The following is a 12,748-nucleotide window of genomic DNA, read 5'->3' as shown; positions in this document are numbered from 1 at the left end:
GGGTTTTTTGCAAGGTAAACAGGAGGGCAGCCAAAACTTGTTTCTAGCTCAGGTACTTTTTTGTTTGACTGATGGAAGTCAGGCTCACCAATAGGTTTAGTCTTGTATTGTTTACAGTAAGAACTGATTAACATTATGGATTGAAGAACCACCATAAAAGACGTTAGCTGAAGTAAGGATATATACAACACATGGACTTGGCTTACAGAAGTGCCTTGTACCAAGCCCCATCTTCCACACTACAGCAGGATTTCATTGAACTCAAAGAGCCCTTCCTGTTCTATAAGCAGGCAGACCCTTCTCTCTTCCATTGACTCATGAGGGCCAAGGTGGAACAGAGCCGTTCTTTGTTTTGTATTCTGTTTTGTTTTTTAAAAGTAGTGGAGAAGTTGTAGCCTTAAGGCAGGTGCCATGATAGATTGGGGTTACTTGGTTGATGTAGACCTAAGTAGCTTCCTTTCCCAGAAAGCAAGATGAAGCACTTAAGAGTAGAAGCACCTATCATTAACTTGATGTTTATTTGGCAGAGATCCGCTGAAGGAGATGAGGAGGCCTTGCAGGAGTCTGGTTTTAGCACACAGCCCATTTCCTCTGAGGCCTCCTGAATATAAAAGAAGAACCAATAGAAAAAATACCCAGGGGCTTTCAGCTAGGAGTGGAAAATGGTTCATTTCAATGGTGAATAGAGAGTTGCATTGAAGAAGGGCAATGCAAATGTTTGACTGAAATAAAATTAGCTGCTTACAGCACTTGTTAACAACCAGCAGTGAGAAGAAAGAGGTGTTACTGAAGGGGATGGGGAATAAAAATAAAATGAAGAAAAAGATCTAGGATCCCCCGTAGAAGCGATTCCTCAGTTACAGCAAGTCCTAGTGGCTGATAAATAGCAAGAGAAGAAGGAATGTGTCTTAATCAGAGAGGGTTTTTTTCACTTTCCATTAATGAGAAACATGCGAAGACCAGACCAAGGAATTAGTCGATTTTTTTATTTGTATGATAGTGACACATGGAGGTCCCTGCTGAGGTCAGCTCCATTACCTGTACCCATAGTAAGAGTACACCGCAGCTCTGATCAAAGAAAGCTCTGTCTCCACTACACGCATGAAAGACAGGACAGGCTTGCCCAAGAAGTCTATACTAGACCTGGACTTAAAGCCAATTGTCCACTCCTAGGTTCAGCATTTGAATGACAAAATCATCCGTCTTGTCTGACGGTGCAGTTTGAGAAAAGAAAAATGGTTAAAACACCTATAAATCTATTTTGCTTTCCTAAACCCATTGTCGGTGCCTCTTTTTCCATGACACAGTAGCACAGCTTGTGCACAGATCAGGCTGAGGTAGTGCTGAAGTTAGATTTCCCTGGGGAGTTAGGCCTAGCAAGGAGCAGAGGAGAAAGGAAACGTGCAACTGTGACTCCAGCACTGTAGGGTCCTGTGACCCTTGAAGGATGTAAGAAAGGGAGGTCTTCAGCGCACTGCATTCTGCCTGGACAGAAGTAGAAAGGAGGTATTTATTTGTTCCATTTTCTTACTTTGGCTGTTAGCTTCAGGAAGGTAAGCAAGAGCTGGATTTGCACCACCAAAACGAAATCATGTTTTATGAGACAGTGTTGAGTGGAACCGTCTGGGTTGGGAGAAGACCACACTTCGAAAATGAGCCTGTAGCAGTACTCAAGTAGCTGTTTAGGACACAATGCTGAAAGTAAGGGGTGCTTCCCAGCTGCATGTATTTTAGGGCCTTATTTTATCTCTGATGACAAAAGAGAAATTACTAGTCATGTGTTGCCTCATAAATTTCAAACTGCTGCTGACAGGTGGCATTACCTGTTTTCAGCCACACTGAAACAAGGGCCCTGCCCTGACTTTCTTATGCAGAGCTAGCTTGCTAAAGCTTGCTAGGCTGGATAAAGGCTAGTACAGTGCAGCTACAAGGTTCATTCTTTTTTATAATCCTCAAATATCATATTTAAGAATGGAATATCTTTGGCCAAAGTGTTCCATCTGGGTACTGTTGAGTTAGGCACTTAAATCCATTGCTCTTCTCTTTACATGAGCCCCCTCTAGTCCACTGAGGGTCACTTCATTGATTTTATCAAGCGCTGTCTGTACTCTCTGCTTCTGAACATCAGGCCACTTGTTTAAATTGTTAAGTGCAGATTTGGGTGAATAATTTCAGGCACATTCAGTCAGTTTTCAAACTCTTGTGGGTCTAAATTTAGGTATCTGTGTGCATATTTAGATGCCTAATTTTCAGAGTAGCTGAGACCCCGCAGCAGCCATTGGAACTAATGGGAAAACAGGTCCTTGGCCCTTTTTGCAATTTAAGTGATTTATGCAGGTTCCTTAATAATAGGAAATAAGTACCTGAAAATGTTGATATGTACTTATAATTCTCCGATCTATCATGTTTCCACACTTAGCAACCAGCTTCCCCTCCTTGAGCTGGAGTAATTGCTCCTTTTCTCTTAGACAGTGTTAGGAAGCAGCCCTCAGGTGTTCCACGTATTTTTGTTTCCTGTACCTCCCATATACTAAATGCAGCCTCAGAAAGCAAAACAGCTTTTTGTAAAATATTTGCTAGTATTACATCTCAAATGCTTTTGCAGTCATAAGATGGAGAAAGAAATGCTTGTTTGCAGTCATGAGTTTGCATGTTTGCAGTCATGATACAGAGCAAGGTATGCTTCCTTTTAATCCTTTCTCTTGTGTCTTAACTGCAGCTTCTGTTCTGCGCCATCAAGCAGTGGAGCATGCTGAAATGCCAGCTTTTTTTGTTCTAGTCATGGAACATCAGCATTGCTTTGAAGGGGTGGTCCTGCAATGTGTTTGCTGCATATACTACATCTGTTTACTGACTGACTTACATTGCAGGAGGGTTGGTCTTGTGGTTAAGATACTGGGGCAGGCATCAGTACTTTACTCTGCCCCAGACTCCCTGTGTGACTTTATCCAAGCTACCATGCATCAATTTCCTATCTGTAACATAAGGAACTTTAACACCGCCTTTTTCCTACCGTTATCACCTTTGACTGCTCCCTCTTCAGGGCAGGAACCATCTTATACCTTGTCTTTGTACAGTGCCTACAAATGAATCCCCATCACAATCTGAAGCTTCTGAGCACTACCACACTCCACATAATAATATATAGCTTTAAACCTGCTTCAGGAAAAACTGCAACCTTCAGATTCCATTGGTGGACATAAAATTTTAAAAAGTCCACCACAGTTCACAAGTCAAAAAAAAAAAGAGTCAGCAATGTTTAACATCAGTGTCTGTCACTTGAACATCTGGCATCCATCACTGCTTTCCTGTTCCTTCCACTGTCATATTTTATCCTCATCTGTTAGAGGTTTCTTAGCACTGTTTGTATAAATCATAGCTGCATCCAGTCAGGGGAGATGAATCATTATTATGGGCTGCAATGTAAATGAAAGAAAAAGAAACTTAAGGGAGGTTTTTCCCCTGTCATTCTACAAGCGTTGTTTTACTAGACAGCACTATGCTTCTGGCATGGTGAGAGCTGGACAATCTTGCATGAACCACAGTTGTCATCCATACCAGGTCTGCTTGTGAAAACTGAAAGTGGAAGAGCAGTTGGTCCCACCCAGCATATGGTGAAGTTGGTGGAAAGACCCATGCTGAGTGCTTGGGGTTTGGGATCGGGCCATTGGTGAATTAGCAGTCAAGTGGAAAGGGAAGGGTTCCTTCAAATCAGATTTCCTGGGCACTAGCTTTGGTGCATTTTTTTTAAATTAAATCACTCAGGCTTTTGCACTGAAATTGGTGACTGCAAGGGAACAACATTAGGAAAATATGGGCTGTGCTAATATTAGCCAGAATGGGTTTTTTTGAATCTGCATTTTTATTTTCTCTAAAATTCCTCAGAACCCCCTCCAGGGCATATCGCATGTATTTCTTGTTATCCTAACCCTGCAGCAGCACAGAGCCACGTTCTGCGGATGTCAGCTCAGAAGGAAACAGTTCTGGTCCTGTAGTCGCGCTGAACCCTTCTTGAAGGGCAGGACCCCAAGTAACTCCAATTGGTGCTTTGTGCCAATGAAGTCTCTAGCAGCCCTGCAGAGATGAGATGACGTCATCTAGCCTGAGGGGCCTGGAGCACATCAGTGGATCCTATCTACTTAAGTGACTTAAAAGGCCATTTATTTATCCCAAAGTACTGTTCCTGTGACCAATTAACATCATGAAAATTGACTGCAGTGAGCCCTAGGTCAAGGCCTAGTTGAACAAAACTGCTGTTAGGCTGCACCAGTGGTGTTCAACCTTTTGGCCCTGTGGGCTAAATGAGGAGTATGAGGCTAGTCTCCCCCTGCCCCCACACACCAGGATTGGGCCTCATTCTATCTCTGCTTGGTCCCACATTTGGGGATCAGGCTCTGGGGCCCCATGCCACCTCTGCCCAGGCCTGTGTGCAGCAATCAGGCACCAGGAGCCCCACATTGCCTCTACCTGGCCCTGTGTGCAGTTATGTGGCCCTAGGGCCCCACACTGCTTCCACATGCAGGGAATGGGCTCCGGGGGCCCAACGTTGCTCCTGCACACTGGGATCAAGCCCCTTGTTGCTCTGTGTGCCCAGCCTAGCATGTAGGGCCACAGCCCATGGGGTTCCCCACAAACCCATGAGGAGCCCCCGAGACTGGATGACAAGGTGCTGAGAGCTGGTATGCAGGCTGGGGGTTGAGCACCCCTGGGCTTCACCTTTCTCATCTGAGTCACAAAACCTTTGGGTAGCCAAGCACACCATGGCCTGAGGCTTCAGTGACTCTCTGCTCACCACAGATGCAGCACACATGGTTTGGGCTGCCATTTTTTACATTATTGCACTACAGTGTGCTCAGAGCACAGACTTTTTTATTGCTCTTGATTGTCTTACCTCCGAGGCCACCTATGCTGTGTTTTGAATAGTGGATTTTGGTTAGGTTTTGCTTGAATTCGTACGGATTGGCAGCAGTGAGGCTGAGCTGCTGCTCACGGCTGGTAGACTCACTCTCCATCTGCCTCCCCGTTCTATTTTAAAGGAGGTTTCTGGGCTGTGCCTCGCTTCTCAATGTGGACACCTGTGTTCCAGCTTGGTCGCAAGATCAAAGGAGTGGTAGGCTGCCCACTCAACAGGTGCACAAACTGAAAGCGATAGGCTCCGCTTATAAATAGACCTGCTCTTGGCCTGTGGCACAGAACAAGCCCTGGCTGACTGCAGGTGCACGGTAGTGTGAAAGGCCAGTCAACCCCTAAAGCCAGAGCCGCTCCATAAAGTTGGCAGATCAGTTGAATTCTGATGATTTGTTTCGACATGGCATTCTGTTGCTGGAAAGCGATATCCCAGAGAGACAGTGAGTTATGACTTGGCATGCCTGAAATGGAAACGAATGAGTACCAGGCAGAGACATGTAGCCCCAGCGTGGCTTAAATTACCTCACATTACAGATTCTAGGAAGAAAATAATCAGCAGTAAATGAAACAAATGCTGAGTTGCTAACTTGCTGTCCTCTTTGATGCGTGTCCTAGGCCTTACTTGTTAGGTGACTGTGCTTGTTGCATGCCGAGTATTTATTTCTTCTTCTTCTTCTTCTTCTAGAAAATTTTACTACATCACATTGCTGAGAGACCCTGTGTCCCGTTACCTCAGCGAATGGCGACACGTCCAGAGAGGAGCTACGTGGAAGACTTCCTTGCACATGTGCGATGGTCGGACACCGACCCCTGAAGAGCTGCCGTCATGCTATGAAGGCACAGACTGGTCAGGGTGTACGCTGCAGGAGTTCATGGATTGCCCATATAACTTGGCCAACAACCGCCAGGTGAGGATGTTGGCTGACTTGAGCTTGGTGGGCTGCTACAACATGTCATTCATCCCTGAGAACAAGCGAGCACAGATCCTGCTAGAGAGTGCAAAGAAGAACCTGAAAGACATGGCTTTTTTTGGCCTGACAGAGTTCCAGAGGAAGACTCAGTACCTGTTTGAGAGAACTTTTAATCTGAAATTCATCAGGCCCTTCATGCAGTACAACAGCACAAGGGCAGGTGGGGTGGAAGTGGACAACAACACCATCCGGAGGATTGAGGAGCTTAATGACTTGGACATGCAGCTCTATGACTATGCAAAGGACCTCTTCCAACAGCGCTATCAGTATAAGCGGCAGCTGGAGAGGATGGAGCAAAGGATAAAGAATCGGGAAGAGAGGCTTCTTCACCGATCCAATGAAGCACTTCCCAAGGAAGAGACAGAAGAGCAAGGACGCTTGCCCACTGAGGACTACATGAGCCATATTATAGAGAAGTGGTAGCGTAGGCAGACTTTTGTACTGATAAGATTCTAGGGTTTCCATTACATAAGATCGTGGAAGTAAAAATATGAAAACCAACACAAAAAAGTCTTTTATTTAAGTGAGCCTGTAAAACAGAAGGTAGAATGCTTCTTTGAACAAAGGGTCTTTTTACTGTTTCTTACAAGACCATTGAGATTCTTAAAAAAATAAATAAATACATAAAAAATAAAAAGGTCAACATTATAACTCAGACTTAGAAATGCACACTTGCAGCTACCCGCTTTGAAGGCCAAATACAACATAATGTTTCTTGTCCTCCCAAATTAAAAAAGAATAGTTGACAGATGTAGGATTCCCCCGCTTCCCCGTGTTTCCCCTCAGTACAAAGACATCTGTATAATTTAAAAACAAAACAACAAAATGAAGTTTTTTCTTTTGTGGTTTTTTTGGAGGGTGGAAGAGGGGGAATTGTTTTGTTTTCTTCAAGTCAGAGTAACGGTGAAGTTGATTGTGTGCTATGCAGTCGGGCTATGATTTCACCACAGGGGCAGCTCCTCGGATTCAGATGGCAGCCACTTCCAGGAGCATAATGAAAACAAGGACAGCAGAGGATGAGAAACATTAAAACAAACTTTCTCTGGCCTAGGATATACACTTAGCACAGTGGTTTGGATGCATTGCACTGGTCTCACTTCTCAACACCACTTTACCATAGTAACAACATTTAGGGAATTCATTCACAAACATCCTCCGTGTTTGCTTCAAGCAGTCTCCAATGCAAGAAAAAAATCTCATCAAATTCCTTGTAGAGAGAAACGTGCACCCAGATACAACCTTCTCATCCCCACACATGTGCAGTACATGCATTAATCCATGGACTTTGTCAACACTACGTGAAAAGCCTTCTCTTAGATATGAAACAAGTTGGGCTAAGAAAGTAGGCAGCATCACTCCCTCCCATCCCCACAGCAGGAAGAAGTTCCCACAAGTACTCAGCTGGGAGGTAGGGGAGGGTGCGCCTCAGCACCTTGGAGACTAACTGGTTGGGAGAAGCAAGCTACTTTATCAGATGTTTGTAACAAGTAGGTTGTTGCCTACAAATGCTCATGCTGCTCTGAACTGGTTAGTCTAATATGCTTCCCTGCCCTGCCCTGCCTTCTGCCCGACTTCAGACTAACAGAGTTAACAAACCACCTCTGTGCACAAGCACTTGGTTGTCAGGGGCAGTATGGTTGAGGGGTGCTTTTAACATTGGTGTGAAAAACAAATCTTAATTACAGTGCACCCATTTACTTACCTGTGGCCACAGTTTCAAAATGTTATTTAAAAAACCCCATTGGTGATACCCTGCTTCCAGGGAGGTCAGTGGGCAAAGTTTTGCTGATCTTGCTGGGGGCAGGATAGGGCTCTGTGCCAGGGCTCTGCGATTTCCTGCCATTGCTCCAAATGAATTGCTTCATAGTCACGTGGTCCTTTGACAGGGTGCTTTCTCTCTAAACCTTATGCTAAATGAAGAAGCTGCACTCCTCAAACTGGAATGGGAGCTCATCAATAACAGTTTTCAGGCCCAGGCCATTCTTCTTCACGTGTTTTTTTGGGGTGTCACAAAATGACATTCTCCAGTGTGGGGTCAGTTGCACCAGCTTCACATATAAACTTCAATTCAGAGATGAGTCAGGGCCTTTTCAGTGCCGCACCCCCAGCTCTTTCGGCTATGATCTGGTTTGTTGTTATTCTAAGCACTTCTGTGTTTTGTCTGAAACATGGAAGTGAAGCAAGTTTTGTCTGCTTCATGCATCACCCATTATTACTTTGCTCCAAGACCCAAACCAGCTCTTGTTTAGGGTGAAGTACAAATCAAATAGAAGACAGTTTGATTTTCAAAGGCTGCGTTAACTGCAGATCAGATATGGCTCTGAAATCACAGGTGGGAAGGCAGAGAGCTTGATGTATTCAGCTCCAGCCTGTCATTTTTACAGAGTGGCTCTTTCTCCTCACAGGAGCGCACTGAAGTGTCACTTGCGTTGTATTTTAATTCTCTCTCTGCCTCTGCACCCTGCTACCAGCGCTCCAGAATTCAAATCGAGTTTTGCAGAAGAGGAGGCTGCCTGAGCTGCAGGGACTGTTTGGTTTCCTCTCATATACCTTGGTGCTTTGGTAGATGTTTTTCTCCAAACACAGTGGAGATGGTAGGAAGCATGTGTACCCGAAACCTGGGCAACACTTTGTATTGACTTCAAGTCTGGTCTGATCCAAAGCCTGCTGAAGTTGCTGGGAGCCTTTCCATTGAGTTCAGTAGGTTTTGGATCAGGCTCTTCCAGCTGAGATCACCAGAGCTTCTGAGCATGTGCTTAACTGTCAGTAGAGCAAAGAGTTCAGGCCTTTTGTGAACCAGGCTGTTAATCACTACCTGCCAGTGCTGTCCTCGTTATGGGTCTGTTTGTGCTTTCATCAAGACCTGGCTCCTGTTCCCCAAGGTGGCCAAGAACATTTGCTCCATGCTAAAAGCTGGGAAGCAAAAGGGAGCGCTCTTCAGTCATTGCTTTAGGGGCGGGGGTGTTACAACCACACTTCATCTCTGAATTCCCAGACCTGGGAGTAATAACATTGCTCATTCCCAGTGCATTGCTGTAACTAAAGAAAACATTTATTTTTTTTAAAAATGCAGTTTTACTAGCTGCTTATCCACAGATCCAAACACAAGATATAAAAAGCATATGCACAGTATTAGACTTTACCCAAAGCCTTTTCACTGTGCATTCAGTGTTATGGATCTATAATGCACAAATGGTTACTACAGCTAATCCGTATTCAAAGCACCATCAGAACAGCTCCAGAAGCAAGCATGCTGTGAATGCTCAGGCGGTACCATATACACTAGTACTGAGTTTCAAAAGCAGTTCTGTACTGAGGGCCTAGTTCTGCTCTCATTGACAAAGGTTGACAAATGAATGGGGTCGTGCCACCAAGGCTGACAGCAGAACTTGGCCCAGGGCTGTCTTAAGTTCTCTCTCTGTTACAGGCCCTTAGTAACCAACTGAGTTCTCGGACCTGTCTACAGGTTCTCAATCAGGGGGAGCCTCTGATCCCAGGAGTACATCAATAGTAGACTCTTTCCAACCTTTTCTTTACAATAACAAACTATTGAAACTACAGAGTATTGTTAATGGTTTCACTTTAAACCCACAAAGGAAATGTGATTTCTAGTGGTCTTAGCTTGGCACTGGGAGCCAGAAATGTCCATGTTCAAGTCTTGGTTCTGACTAATCCCCCCAATCTGCCTCAGTTTCCTCATCTGTACATTGGGGATAAAATATGTGCTTTCTACAAAGAGGCATAGTGTGGGAGAACCAATGCCAAGCACTAAGAAAATAAATATTAAGTCTGAATATAGGAAATTAAGAGTTGTGACTTCAAAACCCCATCCTTCACTCAGCCTGCTATGCCAAGCTGTTGGCTATAGACTATACCCTAATTTACTGCAGATGCTGGGTGCCAGGGAGGAGGCTGTAGGACACAATTGTTGCCCTGACAATAATTTTCTTGCTTTTAGTGAGTTTAAGGGAATTTCTTTAACATAATGTGAATGTAGTTTATTGTGATTTATATGTACTACAATTTGGAGTGGTACACCTTTTTTTAGGAGATTATTTGATGCTACAATGACATGAAAAATGTAAGTGTAGTTTTAAAATTAATAGACAACAACGGCTTTAAGAAACTCCAGAGAAATTATTGGCCAGATATCTTGTTCTTGTTAAATATGTGCCCCCCCCCAATACATCTCCCCTGCCACTCTCTGAACTTCCTATACTTTTCAGGCTTCCTACAGATGATGTTATTGTCAGGGTAGGTGAGCTACAGAGGTAGTGAAGACAATTTCAAGCTTCCAACACAGGCCTTACCAAACTCCACGGAAAGGCTCCCACTGAATTCAAAGGCGGTTGAATCATGTCCCAATGCAGTTCAGCAATTGCCATTGATATATTTATTGTCTTTCTACCACAATTACAAGGATCTCCTAGTTAGGGCTTCACTCCTGGGGGTGGAAGGGAGGAGCTATGAAGTATTTGTGGGGGGTTATGAAAGCAGTGACATTGGTGTGAGCAACTGCATAAGGTATCCACATGGGGTGACACCCAGTGAAAAAACGGGGCCTGATTCTTCACTGCCTTGCATTTCATGTTGTTTACATCTGTATATCTGTAAATGCTCCCACCCAAGAGGTATAATTTCCCATTTGAAGGATGGAGTTACCCAAAACACCTTCCAGTAGCTAATGTCAAAGCCTGATTGGCTGGCAGTTGTCTGAGCAGTTATTTTCTTCAGCATAAGCAACCAGATACCACCTCTCACTATACCCATTTCTTGATATGCAAAATCATGGAAAGGATGTGTCCCTTAACTTCCCACCTGGAATAGCAAGTGGTGTTATGGAGGTGAATCTCACAACAGAAAATTGTTGTGAGTTAAATATCACTCAGCCTGGTCTCCTGTCTTGTCACAGGATTCCTGTCCAAAGGCACCTTGGAGTCAATTCATGTCTTCACATGATTCAGATGGGTGACCCTGCACGTTGCAGTCACTTTGTGGCCTACACAACAGGAATGGTGCAGGCAGAAACAGCAAAGGCTTCCAACACATTTTTCAACTCTCTTGCGGGGTTGCCCTCCTGTGACACGCAGTTTGGTTGCCAGGTTGCTTCAGCTCTTCGCCTTGCTGCTCTGCTGGGATCACAGGGCAAGGCAAGAAGCAAGGTTGCCAGTGGCGACATGGATATTATTACTCTGTTAGCAAATGGACTGAGATGCAGATACTGCCAAGAAAGGTGTGCCCTGGATTTGTGACTTAGCATTTAAAGCCTACCTCACCCCTTCGCGAAGCTTTGAGGCACCCAGCCTCCCTGGAAGTATCTGAAGGTAGCAAATATCACTGCGGTGATCTGCACGTGGGTTTGGGAAATGGCATCTTTTGAAGGAGGATGCAATCCATGGTATCTGCTGGATTCAAGTAATGGTACTGCTGGGTTATCGTTGATTCTTGCTTTTAACTTCACCGTACTATGCAGAGGCAGGGCAGAGGCACGTTGCAGTAGCAGGAGCAGACGTGGGGTTTGGCAGCAGAACCAGGCCACTAAAGCACAGCTCACTCAAATCAGTGACCAGCAGGCTTCACACAGAGTTATCTGTGGCTGCTTGCTGAAACCACCAAGGTGAATGTGGTCCTGATAAGAACTTGGATGTTACAGGGGGATTTACCTACCCAACAGGCAGTGGGTTTCAGTACAATTTTTGGTCAACCATGCATGATTTGCAAACGAGCCTTTTTCTTCCCTCAAGTCCCTTGCACTCTCCTCCCTCCCCTCTTCCCCAGCATCCCTTCTGTAGCCAGGAGGGAGAGTGCTGTGCTGTAATTAATAACTTTCTATTCAAATGCTTTCCTGAATATGATTTGTTTTGTACATATTGGAATATAAATTAACTTATTTTTGTTGCCCCTCTTAATTTTTAAGTGCTTGGGTTTTTTTTCTTTTTGAAACAAACTCTTGGTGTGAAGTCCCCCTGTGTGCACAGCCTGCCAGGAACAGCAGCCACAGGCTTTACCAGCAATCTCACGGGTAGCAGTCAGATATGATGTTGTGTAGTCATTTGCTTTAGTCTGGAGCTTTGCTCATGTTCTCCTGTCTTTCTATGCCACTGTATAAGGAGCACAGGAGAGATAAAGGCTGGATGAAGGCAGGGCATTCATTTCCTCCCCTTTTCTTGTAGGCTTTACCTATCACAGAACTCAGTTCTTATCCCTTTCAGGTTGTGACTGAGGGTAAAATAGAGAAAAAGCAATGTCCCACTCCTCCCCCCCCCTTGGCATTGTAGATCACACAGATTCAGCTTCTTTGAAAGTGATTGTGTCTGAGATCATCCACGCAAAATGTTTCCATTGGGCTGAATGTGTCTGGTTTGCACTTTTCATTTCACAAACTAAAAAAAAACCTGTTTAACTTGAGCCAAGTAACACCTACAGCTTTATATGTTTATTTATAGCATCTTATGAAAAGAAGTGTTAAGGAGGAGGTTTGCTTTTTTGGTTTTATTTTTCCCACAGCAACAAAAAGTAATTAAAAAAAAATAATCATCTAATTGTTTCTGTCTAGATCAAGAATGAATGTTAGCAGATGAAATAAACCCTAAAGCTGAGCCTGTAGTGTGTGTGTGTTATCCTTGTGTTGGCCCTTTGGAGTCAGTATTCTCCAGTGACCTGGCTGCTGCTTCAACTATCTGGTATGTCTGGCTATGCTATATTACATGAAGGTAAAGCTGCAAGCACGGCTGCTGAAGGGGACTTGGTTTCAGATTTTTGGTGCACAGAACTTGCACTAACAATTATTCCAGCAGAAGCAGCTCAACCCATTTGTTCTTAGTTAATATTGGGCCAATATCAAAACCAAAAATCCTTCCACTACATCA

The 12,748-nt window shown here is 44.4% G+C and overlaps 1 protein-coding gene across 1 annotated transcript in view; it reads left to right on the top strand.

The window, feature by feature from the left end:
• The window catches only part of HS6ST1 (heparan sulfate 6-O-sulfotransferase 1), a 239,230-nt gene extending 226,752 nt beyond the window's left edge, over positions 1–12,478 (top strand). The window contains exon 2 of the mRNA XM_019542925.1: positions 5,594–12,478. Within this exon, the coding sequence (XP_019398470.1) occupies positions 5,594–6,302 (709 nt within the window). The 3' untranslated portion in view covers positions 6,303–12,478. The remainder of the gene's footprint in view (positions 1–5,593) is intronic.
• Positions 12,479–12,748: the final 270 nt, after the last annotated feature.

The sequence above is a fragment of the Crocodylus porosus genome, unplaced genomic scaffold (assembly GCF_001723895.1).
Source record: "Crocodylus porosus isolate Cpor-Errol unplaced genomic scaffold, CroPor_comp1, whole genome shotgun sequence".
Taxonomy (NCBI): domain Eukaryota; kingdom Metazoa; phylum Chordata; order Crocodylia; family Crocodylidae; genus Crocodylus; species Crocodylus porosus.
Note: the sequence above shows the minus strand (reverse complement) of the source record. Positions and strands in the feature narration are given on the sequence as shown.